Genomic DNA, 13,520 nt, shown 5'->3' with positions numbered 1-13,520 from the left:
ATTGTTATTGAGGTTGAGTATAAGTGCAAAGTTGAACATGCATTGATTTGTGAGATACGTGTAAATATGTGGTGGTGGATTGTGACGTTGTGATATGTTAAAATTATGGACATGAAATTTGGTTGTGAATAAGTGTGTGATTAACACTTGATGTGACAATTCTTGTGTTGTGAGCTGCAAATTATACAATAACCGGACTGGTGTTTACCTTGAGAAAAGTATTTATGTGCAATGTTAAAGGGAAAGTGTAGAATTCCTAGTTAGGAACCTAAAGTGTTAAATTGTAGTCCAATGTGTTAAACGTGTTTGGAACACGAGTGTGAGGTCGTGGGTATTGTATAATTCATGAGCAGTGTCTGTGTGCAAAAATTGTTTTAGAGGTTGGACCTGAATCAGGAAGGTGAGGCCCTAACGGATTCTTCGGAGTCTAGGCCTTGGGGGTAAAGACTTTCAATTTGAGTGCTCCTTTAAGCCTATGTTGATGCTATATGGTTAGAGCATTCTCGCAAAACAGAGTGACCCTAACTGGTCATCTTATGATTTTACTTAGTGAGAGTGACCTGACATACCCATGGTGTGGTGTGTCTTGTTATGTACTCCTAAGCACCCCAGTGTGGTTTTTCACTGACATGATATCACATTGTATATAGGATTGAGTCTTAGTATAGATGTTGCATAACGCCTGTGAATTTTTTATTATGAAATTGACGAGTGTTGTTACATCTTTGACTCGAGTGTGTGATTCATGTGTAACGTGATTGGTGATTGAAAAATGAATTGTAAATGATAAAGTGGAGAAGTAATATGGATTGTATTAAGTTGAGCTGTGTTATAAATACTTCTATAATTTATATTGATTATGTCTTTTTTTATCTGTATTTTATTTAGAAATGTGATTTCTCACTCCCTGTGTGTTGTTTGTGTTCAAATCTTGTGATAATCTCGAACTTTGTGTTCGTGAGAGCAAATGACTAGGTGGATAACTTTAAAGAACCTCGCCCTCGAGGACGACACAATACTCTGATAGGATGTGACATTGGACATGGGTTTTTATTTCAATTGCATGATGTTATATTACTTTATTTTATTCCACTGTTTAACAAGATTTCTTTTGTAAACTTTGACGACCTTGTTCTGAGTCGAATATGTTTTTAATAAGTTTTATTTGGTAATAATAAAGCAAATGTGACCCTTTTACCCACATGAGCTCCTTTATGTTAATTGAATAAAATAATTTTAGTTAATTCCGTATTTTTATATGTTTTTCTTATTTATATGTATGTCGGGGTAAAAGGTGTCACAAAAGTTCCCCTGATTTCTGAGTGTTTTCATATGATTGAGTGGAACTCTTTTTAGTCTGTTTCTTTTGGTACCTACCTTACATTACATGCCTAGCCCCATTAAAACCTAATATGTCTCACTTATTTGGAACTTTTGGATTTATTTGAGTTGAATTGATTGATCTATAAAATTGTAAACTTGTTCTTTGAATTGTGATCTTGAGTATAATTGTCTATCTATATAACACTTTAAAAAGAGATGGTTAGCGGAGTGAACTTGAAACCCTTTAAGACTATTTTCATGTTAATTATAAGCCTAATGGATTCTTGAGTGAATTTTTTATGCCCCATTGTGTGAGTTTTTACTTGTTGAACAATTGGAAATTTTTGTTGCATTAGTTATGACTTAGGAGAACTTGTTTTGATTGGGAACTAGAGTAATTGGATGAGGACAAGCAATGCTCAAGTATGGAGAGGTTGATAAATCACTTTTTGAGTGATATTTTGTGTGAGTTTTTGTGTCATTTTACATGCATTTTCTTGGTAGAACTCGCATTTAAACACTAGTTTTGTATTGGAGAAGTACATTTACTCAATTGAGTGAAAGAGTTGGAAATTGTATGATTTTACGAAGATTTGAAGATTCTGTACTTGATCACGATCATGGTACATTTGCCATAGCCATGGTAAGCAACACAACCACAATAAGATGATAACAGCTCTCCAGAGCAGCATCAATGATCCTACAATGGTCATAGTCAACCATGAGGGTGGTAGTCAATCCACAACACCTCAGAGCTTTAGTGTCACTTCTGACAACAGCCGTGGTAGATTTTACCATGACCGTAGTTCGCCTTTTTAAACTTATATCTTTAGGAAGTTATATATAGGTATGCAGACTTTGTAAAAATAATCTTTTGCTCACTTTTATCTTTTTACGAATTTGAAAGAACCTTGCAGGCTTTTAAGAGCTGTGAAGCGTGGACAACATCGTGAGAACGGATCCTAATCATCATTCCTACCTCACTAGTATGTCTATGTCTATTTTGTATAGGATTGCTAGTTCTGCTTTGATCATGAACAACTAGTCCGCTTAATTCGAAGGTTCTGATGTAATTGTCCAATTGTACTCTTCTCCATATTCTTAATGGAATTCCTCATTATTTAATGTTAACTAAATTTCTTCCTTATCTTTATTGTTTATTTGGAACCAGCCATTCTAATACTTAATTGATTGCATTGTAGTGATCATCTACATGTAATTGGTAGATCTACGTAGAGAATATTTTACACCAAATTGCATGATCAAACTCTTTGGATAATTTTTGATAAATTAGTTAATCTTATTTGATCATCATAGAAATTAGTTATATCCTTTGACTTAAATTGACGGATCCATGTTCATTGGGATATTGATTTAAGACAAAGAGCATCCTTTGACCTTGATCATAGGCTTTGGTTAATTTTGGGAATCAGTAATTAATTAGTGAAGGAATTTCTTTGGGATTGGGATTGGGGGAAAATTGATACTAGTGAATCATAACCCCTAGTCACTCTTATCATCACTCAAATCTCCCTTTGCATTAGTTTATTTGTTTAAACTATAAAAATATTTAAATCCTCTTTTTAATCATCTCAACTGTTACTTTAGTAAACTTGACTAATTGGTCCTTTGGATTTGATATTTAGACTTTCAAGTCCTCTGTTATTACTGCGTTAGATATACTTGTCGTTGTGTGAGTATGACATATTTTACGTATCAGTGTTTATCTTGTTGCCGACAATCGTTAGTGAAGAATGGTGGTCATAGGGATAGTTTTTCTTCGGCCTCATGGAGGGCTCCAAATGTTCTTACTAAATTTTGCAGAACTTCCTCACATTGGTACTTTTCCATGAGCTCCTCTAAAAATGGTGGTGGAATGTACCTGCGAAGACACTCTGACACTCAAGTTAGCAGCACAAAGGTAAGAGCAATTATTAAAATGTAGTTTTGATTAAAGTTGATTTACCCGGACCTTGATATCCCCTTAAATAGAGGTAAGGATTGGATCTTTGACCTCGGTCTCCCTTATAATTAGAAAAAAAAATGATTTTATCTTATTTTTATAAAATTGAAAACTTTTAAGCTATTATTTAAATTTTAGTACCTAAGTTACTCTATATAGTAATAAGTATACTCAAATTTCTTCTATCCTTATTTTTAACTTACAAACAATCAAGTTGCCTAACTTAATTTCTCTTTAGTTACTTTTAATTAGTTATATATAAACTTTAAAATTAATTAAAATTAAAAAAATTTGTAACCACGCAAATTTTAACATGTGTCACAAGCTAATGGTTATATGAAAACCATCGTCTCCACTTTCCTTTGTCAAGGCGGGAAAACCAGCAGAGGATACACAGAGCTCTCCTCAACTCTCCTTTTTCTCAAATACCGCCCTTATCTTCATCTCCTCACAAAGGCTAGAAGATTTTTCCTCTTTCACAAAAGCTACTTTAGGTAGAGAGAACCCCCTTATCTCTCTTTAATTTGTGAGTTACATGTTTGAATTTGATGATTGAGATTTTGTTTTATTCTTGATTAGTTTTGCAAAATTCCTGATTGGTTATGGGTGATGGAATATTACACTTATGTTTCTCATATATCCTGTTTGAACCTTGAAATGTATTGTTATTACTACTCCCTGTTTAGTTGATACCAATATAGATTAATGGAACTTGGGTGGTTGAGCTCTGTATTTGTAGACTGAAGTAAGCAAGAGAGAAAACTTGAATATGTACAGGGGTGGGAGTCGCGGGTGTTACTGTTCTGACCTGAGTGTGTGTCGTAGGTGTTTTCCTTGGAAGGTTGTGGTTATATCTGAACAATGCAACCAGAATCTTATATTTTCTTTTAGTAGAAGTCTTGTTATTATTTCTAACTAACATCTGAAAGCTTAGTTAGTAGTATGACATAGTTACGTGATTCTTTTTGTGTAGCTGGGAGTGGGAATTAAATCTCTGTTTGTGAATGTAGGATATTTGATCATAATGAATGGAAACAAAAGGTAAAATTAGAAGGTTTTAAATTTTTGGGTACTGCACCATCCACCATGCAGTATTGGTGCAACAAACTATGTGCTCTTGAGAAGATAAACGCTGAGCTCCGGCGTGTGCACGAGCGTGAAGGCTAGCAGTGGGTTTAAATGAGTAAAATCTATAAAAAAGACATTGCCACTTGTGGGCTGCTGAGTCGAATAAGACTAGAATGGTTTAGTTAGGAAAAGATTTATCATAAAATATAACAACAATTGGAAATAAAGCCAGGAAATAAAATTCTTAAGAGTGCGTGATGGTGAGGAAGAATAAAAAAAACTAATGAAGGATATGTGTAACTTAATCTAATTCCTTACTCTTGTTAATTGATTTCGCTTGATGAGTATTTTATAATGATTTGTTTTGGATAGTACCATGAGGAGTAAAAGGATGTTATCTCCCAATCATTTCTTTAATGTTTTATTTCCTTAATGAAGGGTATCAAGGAATATAGTTTCAATATGCAAGAGTTGTTAACTTGGAAAAGACCTTTGAGTTCCTCATTTGCATAGCATAATACAGATGATCACTGGATAGTGATTGCTCTGTTTGTTTGAGACTCTAACACTACACTTTGTGATTTCAAATGATAAGAATCATAAATGCCTCACTCTTTCTTTTCTTTCTTGTATGATACATTAATATTACACACGAATAGCAAACGATGGTTGTGTATATGGACCTACATTTGGACCCTCTGGATCCGATGACTGCCATGAAGCTGAAGGCGAGGCCATAAAGAGTGATCCATCTAAAGGATCACGGTAACTAGTTGAATCATGCGTAGACTTTAAGAAGTAGACTGACCACTCTGATTATAGAGACCTTTTTCCCTTTTTGACTATATATATATACACGGGAAGGGTAGAATCAGATATTTTGTTTGTATATATTCAGAGTCAGTTAGTACGCATGTTTTTGGAAATATTTGTTATGGTGAAAGGTATTACACATGCTAGTACTTTTCTGATGTATGATATTGCCACATACCTACGGGGGTGCTGGCTATGATATGATCTCTCCGTTTATTACCTTGTTTTAATTTCATGAAATACATGTTTCAAAAAAAATACTCATTTATTTACCTTACAAATAAACAATAAGTATATTTATTAAATAAAATTTAAGGATTTAAAATAAATTTTGGGTATTACATTAGTTTTGGTGCACCATGACTTACTTATAAGCAGTGAGAGCCTATTATTGATATTTTAAGACGAGAGCCTAATATTAACATTTTAAGGTGAGTTTTTTTATTAATTTTTAAGGTGATAAATCTTTGACATGGGTGATAGAACATCTTCAGGTTAAGTATTTAATACAATTGTATGTCCAAGACTCGAGCTCAAATTTATTAGTTAAGTTAGAATAATCTTGTGTGGATTGATTTATATGCTTAATGGTTTATAACTATATTTTTAATTGAATATTATCGTGTGTCATTTGTTATATTGTTCAATATTTGCTCATTCACCGGTAACTATTCCATTTCAAATAACCAGGTCCATGTTGAATTAAGCACCTCTACTAGGAGTTTATAGTAGTTTTTTTTTGTGTGTGTGTGGCGCCATTTTTTTGCTCAAGGGTTCATAATGATATTGTGTTATTTTGTTCCTATGTCATTTTGGAATTGTGATTATAAAATTCTTTTAGTGGCTATGTTATATTACATTATAGATTTTTAGTAGCTTGATTAGAATTTGTTTGGCCCGTGTAATACTCTATTAGCTGAATTGACATTTTGTGTTCTTATATGTTTTCAAACTCTATAGGCAAGTTCACATTTTAGGGGAGAATCTGTCGAAATTTTTATAGAAACTCTTTTCATATATAGTTTTAATATACTAACATTACACTTACTTATTAGTATAAAGTTAGACATAGTTAAGGCTTATCATGTTAGCTAGGATAGTAGCTTGTGCACCAACACATACTAAATTGAGTCGTGACAAGTGGTATGATAGACATGGTATCTTTCTTTTCTATGATAAATGTTGCATATGCATATATCTCCCTCCATAAATTTGAAGCCATTTTTTTTTAAGTTTATGAATGTTTTTTGCTTTTATTATGTAAATGGGTAAGGTGTGAATCTCTCTTATTTATTGTTGTTTCATATTTAGGTGGTTTCTTTTAAGAGATCAAATTTAGATTATAGGAGTCAATTACAAATGAAACGTTATATATAGTCTTTAAAATAATAATAAAAATTAAAAATGAGTAAATGATATCAAATATTTGTTTAAAAAGAGAGAAAATGTAATTATCTCCATTCTCCAAAGGAAAACATAAGATTTGTCTAAAACAGAAAAAAAAAATATTCTTATCATTACAATGTAGACTACAAAAGTGAAATATAATACTTCATTAAAAATAGAAAAAATAAATATTTAAATACTGTTATTTCCAGAAGACATTCTTTTAAATAAAAACAAGAGTAAATTATACTCTTTTCACCAAAGAATCGAATAATACATTGTTCTCCCATTTTATGTTAAAAATTACACTCTTCTTCCATGACAGATTCAAATACATGACACTTTATTTTTTTTCTCTCTCTACCTTTTCCATTAACTTTTGTTACTAAAAAAATCATACTAAATTATCCTTTTCATCACTGCCCCTCAAAGATGCAAATATTACATAGGGGCGTTGTTTCACAGACTCGTCTTGCATTCTAGGAAATATGAATATGAGAATGGTTATTCCCATGTTTGTTAGGAGGTCACCATAAAATATTATCCGATATTTCTTGGGTTTAAATATGTTTTTCTCCACCTCAGTTCTTTTTTAATTTTGATTCTTATAAGTTTTTTATTTTATTTTTAGTCTTAATAAATTTACATTTTTTAATTTTGATTTGTAAGATTTTTTATTCATTTTAAGTCCATGTAAGTGTTTATTTTTTTAATTTTGTTCCCTATAAATGTAAATTTATGGAAACTAAAACTGAAAAATTGAAATCTTAAAGGGTTAAAATTGAAAAGGTACAAATTTACGAGGACAAAAAAAGAATAAAAATCTTACAGGGACCAAAACTGAAAAAACATAAATTTACATCAACTAAAAATTAAAAAAAAAATTACAGACACTAAAAACATATTTAAACTTTTTTTTTATTTTTAGGAAAGTTGGATTTTGATGTCTACACAACTTTAATTCTCAAAGCTAATGGCGTGAGAAAGTCATATTTCCATCGGAATATGAGAATTTATTTTCTAACTCCTCTATAACTTACATTTTTACTTTTATTTTCATTCATAAGTATAAAACTTTAAATTAGAAATGTTAAAATTTAACCAAAAGTATTTTTTATATATATTCATAAATAACATTTCTAACTATAATATTCCTAAAAATGTGATTCCGAATAATACAAAATGATTATGAGAAATAAACGTCCATTTGTCTTCTCTTATTGTGTTAAAATATATTTGATTTTTCTGTATCTGAAATACTTATCTTTGTTATCTTTTATTATGTTATCATTGTTTTTAATTTAGCAAATAATTGAAGTATTCATTTATAAGTGTTATAATTTAAAATCATGTCAATTATTTCATCATTCACTTTACCATTTGTCTCTTCTCTAAGTTTAACCGAATTACACTTTCCATAACTTTTGACTATTTGACTTGTGACTTTCTATTTTGAGAATGTGTAGTGTAGAAATTATTCATTTGTTTGCCAATGAGCATGAGACGGATATTTTGATTTGTATTTGTTTGCCCATACCTTTCATTTCTTTTTATTTGAGAAAATATGTGTAATTTGTTTTAACTTCAAAATTTAGTAAGTTGATTGTCCTAGGATATTTTTCATATTTTGGTACATTATTAGAAAGTTTACTGATTTAATGTGTGTTAGGTCCGGATGATCACTCATCCCATTCACCTTGAATTTTAATTTATAACAATAAGTATAAATTATTGATGTTCTAATGAGCTTTTGACAAGTGGATATGAATTAATAATATTCAGTATCATCCACAATCGAAGATAATATGCTTTGTTCTATCTAGCGTCCAATACGCTAAATTCAGAGAGCATCCACCCTTACGCAAATCAGTATAACATATCGTCTTTGAGTTAACTTATGCATTCAGTCTCAAGAAACTCAAAAAGACTGAGAATGACAAAAAAAGAAAGTGCATGTGTTTTGTTTTATAATAAATTTTTGAATTAAATATGTTTAAGGTCCATGATAAATTATCGAATTTTTTTTAGGTCCCTGATAACTTTTTTCATTTTGAGTCCTTGTGATGGTGTTATCTTACAAACTGATTTTTCAAACATTATCAATGGTTGTGATGATGTCACTTAATTGATAATAAAGATTCAAAACAAAAGTTTTAATATATCTGAGAGTCAAATACCAAAAAAAAAATTATTAGGGACCCATAACAAAATTTGATCATTTATCAAGAATTTTAAACATATTTAAACTTAAACTTTTTAGTTAAAAAAGTTTTAATTACCATTCTAAGAATCGTGTCATGTTTTTAGAAAAGGAAGACCTAAAAGAAAAGTTAATTTACTATTTTTTTCCAAATTAACTGTAGAATAATTTGTGCCATACAATCACTACCAAAAAAAAATTATGCTAGCTACTGTATAATCCCTTTTCTTTTAAGTTTAATCAGATGACCAATGAAAACCTTCCTTCAGAATCATATGTATTTAAAAGGATTGGTAGTTATATTGTAAACTTTTAATATATTTCTCTTTATTAAAATTTATTAAAAATTCAAAAAAATCAGTGGAGTCTCATTAAATAGTGTCACTTGTTTTACCTTTCGTCCATAAAGTCATAGCAATGCAATCATACATATTACATATATGAAGTCTTTTTAATTATTTATTGACCGATTTAGATAAATAAAAAAATGGAAGAGAGCTTTTCAAAGTCCAAGTGCTTGTTATATTTGCCTTTGGGTAGCTGCAAGTCAAGCTTCAATTTGGAAAAAACAGTATGCAACCACGGCTTTTTTATGATGGCTCCAAACAAGTGGATTTCATCAACTAAATCTCTGCAACGCCCTCTAAGACTTGCGGACCAATGTTCTAGTGTTATTGTCACCATCTCCCATCTTCCTGAGAGTGCCAATATCCAAATTTATGTTCATGACATGGAAGGTGTCTCCTTAAAAAGTGAACAAGCAATATTGGTATGTCACTATTATTTAATTAGTTCTTTTAGCATTTTTTTTTATAAGTGATTGTGTTGATAATCTACAGGATAACTTAGAACAAGATGTGCCAAAGATTTGGCTTTGAAGAAATACATTTATGAATCGTTCGGAAAGAAATAGAATTAAGATAAAAGTTTTAAATTAGAGTCTTGAATTTCATATCAAATTTTGAAATTTTTCATTCATTTCTTTGCTACTTTCCACACATCCAAACACTACCTTACGGCGGTAGATATTAAACTTTGATGCACTCCAAGTGGGTTTTATCAGATAAAGCCCACCCAATCAAAGTATAGGCTATTGCTTCCTGCATTTCCTTTTTTTTTTCTCTTTCGAAATGGCCATTCGAGAGAAACATTACATTCTCAAATCCACTTTGGTTTCTGGAATTTCGAAAAGGCTGCAGGAAGTAACATGGAAGTGCAAGAAGCAATAGGACAAAAAATTATACTTTCTGTCCAAAACAGACCATGGTAGCTTTTTGATATCCTTGTTGTCAGAGAAAAAAGAGCATGGCGGCCTAATGCAAAAAGAATCTCATTCTGCCGTTTTGAACCTTTTTAGGCTCTTTTGCATTACAGCTTTTTGCTTTATTTGCTTCAATGCTCCCATAGATCTTGTTGCTACCCCCTGCAACGCCAATAAGTCCATAAAACTATATCAAAGTGGTGGATTTTGTTGGATAATGTGTGAATGTCATGAAGAAAAATATTGGCAATTGAACTCTTTTGATTCATCTTTAATAATCATTGTAACTAACCTCTTTTGTATTCACCTTTTATATTTAACTAATTCTTCACAAGGTGAACATAATTTTTTGTTCTAGCAAAAGTAATATTGTTAGTTTGTCCCCCACTTCTACACTTCTGTTATTTTTGAAGTCATCTTTATAAAAATTGTTACATTTATAAAATATCCAAAAGAAATAATAACATTAAAAAGATAATAAATATTACCTTTTTGAGAAATTGCACAATTATTTTAGTAGCTATTTTGTTTTATAGTACTGATTTGAAGAGAGGAATGTGGATATTTTATTTTGAGAATTTTGATTTGTCAGAAACAAGTTGCACGGATGCTAAGGATAAGTGACAAAGATGAAAAAGCAGTAAATGAGTTTCAAGGTCTTTATCCACAAGCAAAACAAGACGAGTTTGGTAGAATATTTCGCTCTCCCTCTCTTTTTGAGGATGTCGTCAAGTCTATACTCCTTTGCAAATGCACGTAAGTTGTGGTTACCAATGCAATTGCACTTGTTTTTTTTATTGTATTAATTTATTATTTACTTCATAAGTTTAAGTTTCACATTACTTATTTGACATTATACTCACTTTCAAAGTTTTTTTAAACTAACTTATTTTTAAGAACTTACAAATAACTTAGTGAAAACACTGGACTTAACACAATTATGAGATTAGGCTGACATTATTGCAGTGCGAATCCATCTATTTACTCCTCCTCCTCTTTTACTTTTATTTTAACTCGACAACTAATTTTAGGCTTTAACATTGAGGTGAATTTGCTTTAATTAGACTACCCTAAAGCAGAATGTAATTTGGAAGGTAAAGTAGAGAATGATATCTAAAAGAACAATGACAACCAATTATTAAGATTTTAACAACTTTGTGTTTTTGTTATAAAAATACATTTTTGAGTTGAGTGTTGGATGCCAGGAATGCAGTTCTAGTTATAATCATGTGTTGGATTTTTGTGCGAGGATGTAAATTGTTTTGTACAGGGGCATGAATGTATAACGGGAATCATTATTGTGTTTTAAACAGCTGCATGGAGTTAGTTGTGAGCGTTGGTGGCTATATTTTATAACTTGTTATTTTTATGGTTTAACCTGAAACAAATCTTGTTTTTAGGCAGGGTCTTTAATAAATATTTTCATTGCTTACAAAAAAAAATACATATTTTATTATTATCAAAAGTCATTACGTCACTGTTATTTTATAAAATACACCTAATACTTTACAAGAATCAAAATCACATTGTTTTGTGTTTAAATAAGAATTAACTTGGTGAGTTAGTAATTACAAAGTATGAAGTTCATCGTAAATTATGAAGTTGTGAACACTAGATACTGATCTTGAAATTTGATAAATTATATTTAATTTGTTGCTTAATATTGATTGAATCATACATTTTGTTGTTAATAGATGGGGCAAGACCCTGAACATGGTTAAATCTCTATGTGAGCTTCAATTACAACTTAGCAGTGGGCCTCGGTCAAACAGAAAAAAGCAATGTAAAACCAAAAGAAAACGAGGACAAAATAATGCAACTAGTAAAAAAAATCATGGAATAGGGAACTTTCCTAATTCAAAGGAACTTGTCAAATTCGGTGAAACTATTCTGCGAGAGCGCTGCAAAGTAGGATATAGAGCACAGTTCATAATCAAATTGGCTCAAAGTGTAGAGAAAGGGACCCTCGTACTAGAGAAACTTGAAATGGAATGCAATTTGTGGTCCTATAAAGTTGTGCATCGTAAATTGAGTGAGTTAAAAGGGTTTGGTCCATTTGTTGTTGCAACCATCCTAATGTGCATGGGGTGCTATGAGAAGGTTCCTGTAGATTCAGAAACAAAAAGACATCTAAATCAGGTTTGTTCCCTAGTCTTTGTGCACCATTTAATTGCTAAAATGAAATTCATTTGAGATATTTAAGAGTAATTTTGTGAATATTTATATTTATTTTTTTATGAGTAATGTAATTCACATTATATGAGAAGGTTCCTGTAGATTCAGAAACAAAAAGACATCTAAATCAGGTTTGTTCCCTAGTCTTTGTGCGCCATTTAATTGCTAAAATGAAATTCATTTGAGATATTTAAGAGTAATTTTGTGAATATTTATATATTTTTTTATGAGTAATGTAATTCACATTATGAACGAAAGATGTTGCTGACGACTCCTATTCTGTTAGGCACATGGAATCTCAAGTTGCAATAGTCTAGATGTTGAAGAATTTTACAAGACATATGCACCATTCCAGTGTATCGCATTTTGGTATTATAATAATAATAATAATTTATATTATTGTTTGGGATTGAATTTTGTATTTGCTAATTGAATGTATACGCATTGATTTTTGAACACCTCCTTTCTAGGTTTGAGCTTCTACAAAGTTACGAAAAAGATCATGGGAAGTTAAGTGAGTTAGACGAATCTGACTATCCAAAGATCACAGGCAGTCAGTTCTTACAAAATGAAGAAAATGCGCCCAAATCATGATATCTTTCATACTTTTTTTGATAAGCATGATATCTTTCATACTTAATCGTGATTTTGTTTAAATTTAGGCTTGAAGTAGAACATTACAACAAATTTTGAAATTGTGGCCTGATTTCACTACAGGTGTGACTAGCTGCACCACCAGCAAGGGACTATAAATTTTGTAATGGCCTAATTAATTGTGGCTCTAATTGTGTCTGGTGTCTCTTAGGTTTTCTGATGCAAATCATACAACCAAACCCTTAGTCTTATCTTTTTCTCCTTGTTTCTACATTTATATCTTTTAGACATGTCTACTTCTCACAAACTCAGACACATGCTTCTACTTAAAATGGAGGGACATTATATATATGTACGTCAACTATGGGTATATATTTGAAATCAAAACTTTGGGTTGAAGTTTCAACCCATTATACATTATAATGTTTGTCAAATATGATTATATATTTCTCTTTGGAAAATTATATATAAAAATCAATTCCTAAATACACGGGATAAATGAAAATTAAAAAGAAATAGATTTTTCATTGTTCTGTTCATAACAAAACTAGTATTGAGAATGATGACAGAGAAAAAAGAGAAATTTTATTCAATTGAGAAACAATAAGCCCTTACAAAGGGTTTTATACACAGTATATGACAAAAAAGCAAAAAATAACAAAGTAATTGTAAGGCTTAGACTCTAATACTCCCCTTCAAGTTCTATGTTCTTGATGCCCAACTTGTACAATAGAGAA

General features: G+C 30.8%; 1 protein-coding gene across 1 annotated transcript; it reads left to right on the top strand.

Annotated features, from left to right (window-relative positions):
• The first annotated feature begins 9,240 nt into the window (after positions 1 to 9,240).
• LOC114381537 lies at positions 9,241 to 13,009 on the top strand. Its single transcript, XM_028340812.1, has 4 exons — positions 9,241 to 9,522; positions 10,607 to 10,770; positions 11,709 to 12,558; positions 12,660 to 13,009. The coding sequence occupies exons 1-3, from the start codon at positions 9,241 to 9,243 to the stop codon at positions 12,205 to 12,207; spliced, it is 945 nt and encodes a 314-aa protein (XP_028196613.1). The 3' UTR covers positions 12,208 to 12,558; positions 12,660 to 13,009.
• The last annotated feature ends 511 nt before the right edge of the window (positions 13,010 to 13,520 follow it).

This window comes from Glycine soja, chromosome 13 (assembly GCF_004193775.1).
Source record: "Glycine soja cultivar W05 chromosome 13, ASM419377v2, whole genome shotgun sequence".
NCBI classification, from domain to species: Eukaryota; Viridiplantae; Streptophyta; class Magnoliopsida; order Fabales; family Fabaceae; genus Glycine; species Glycine soja.
Note: the sequence above shows the minus strand (reverse complement) of the source record. Positions and strands in the feature narration are given on the sequence as shown.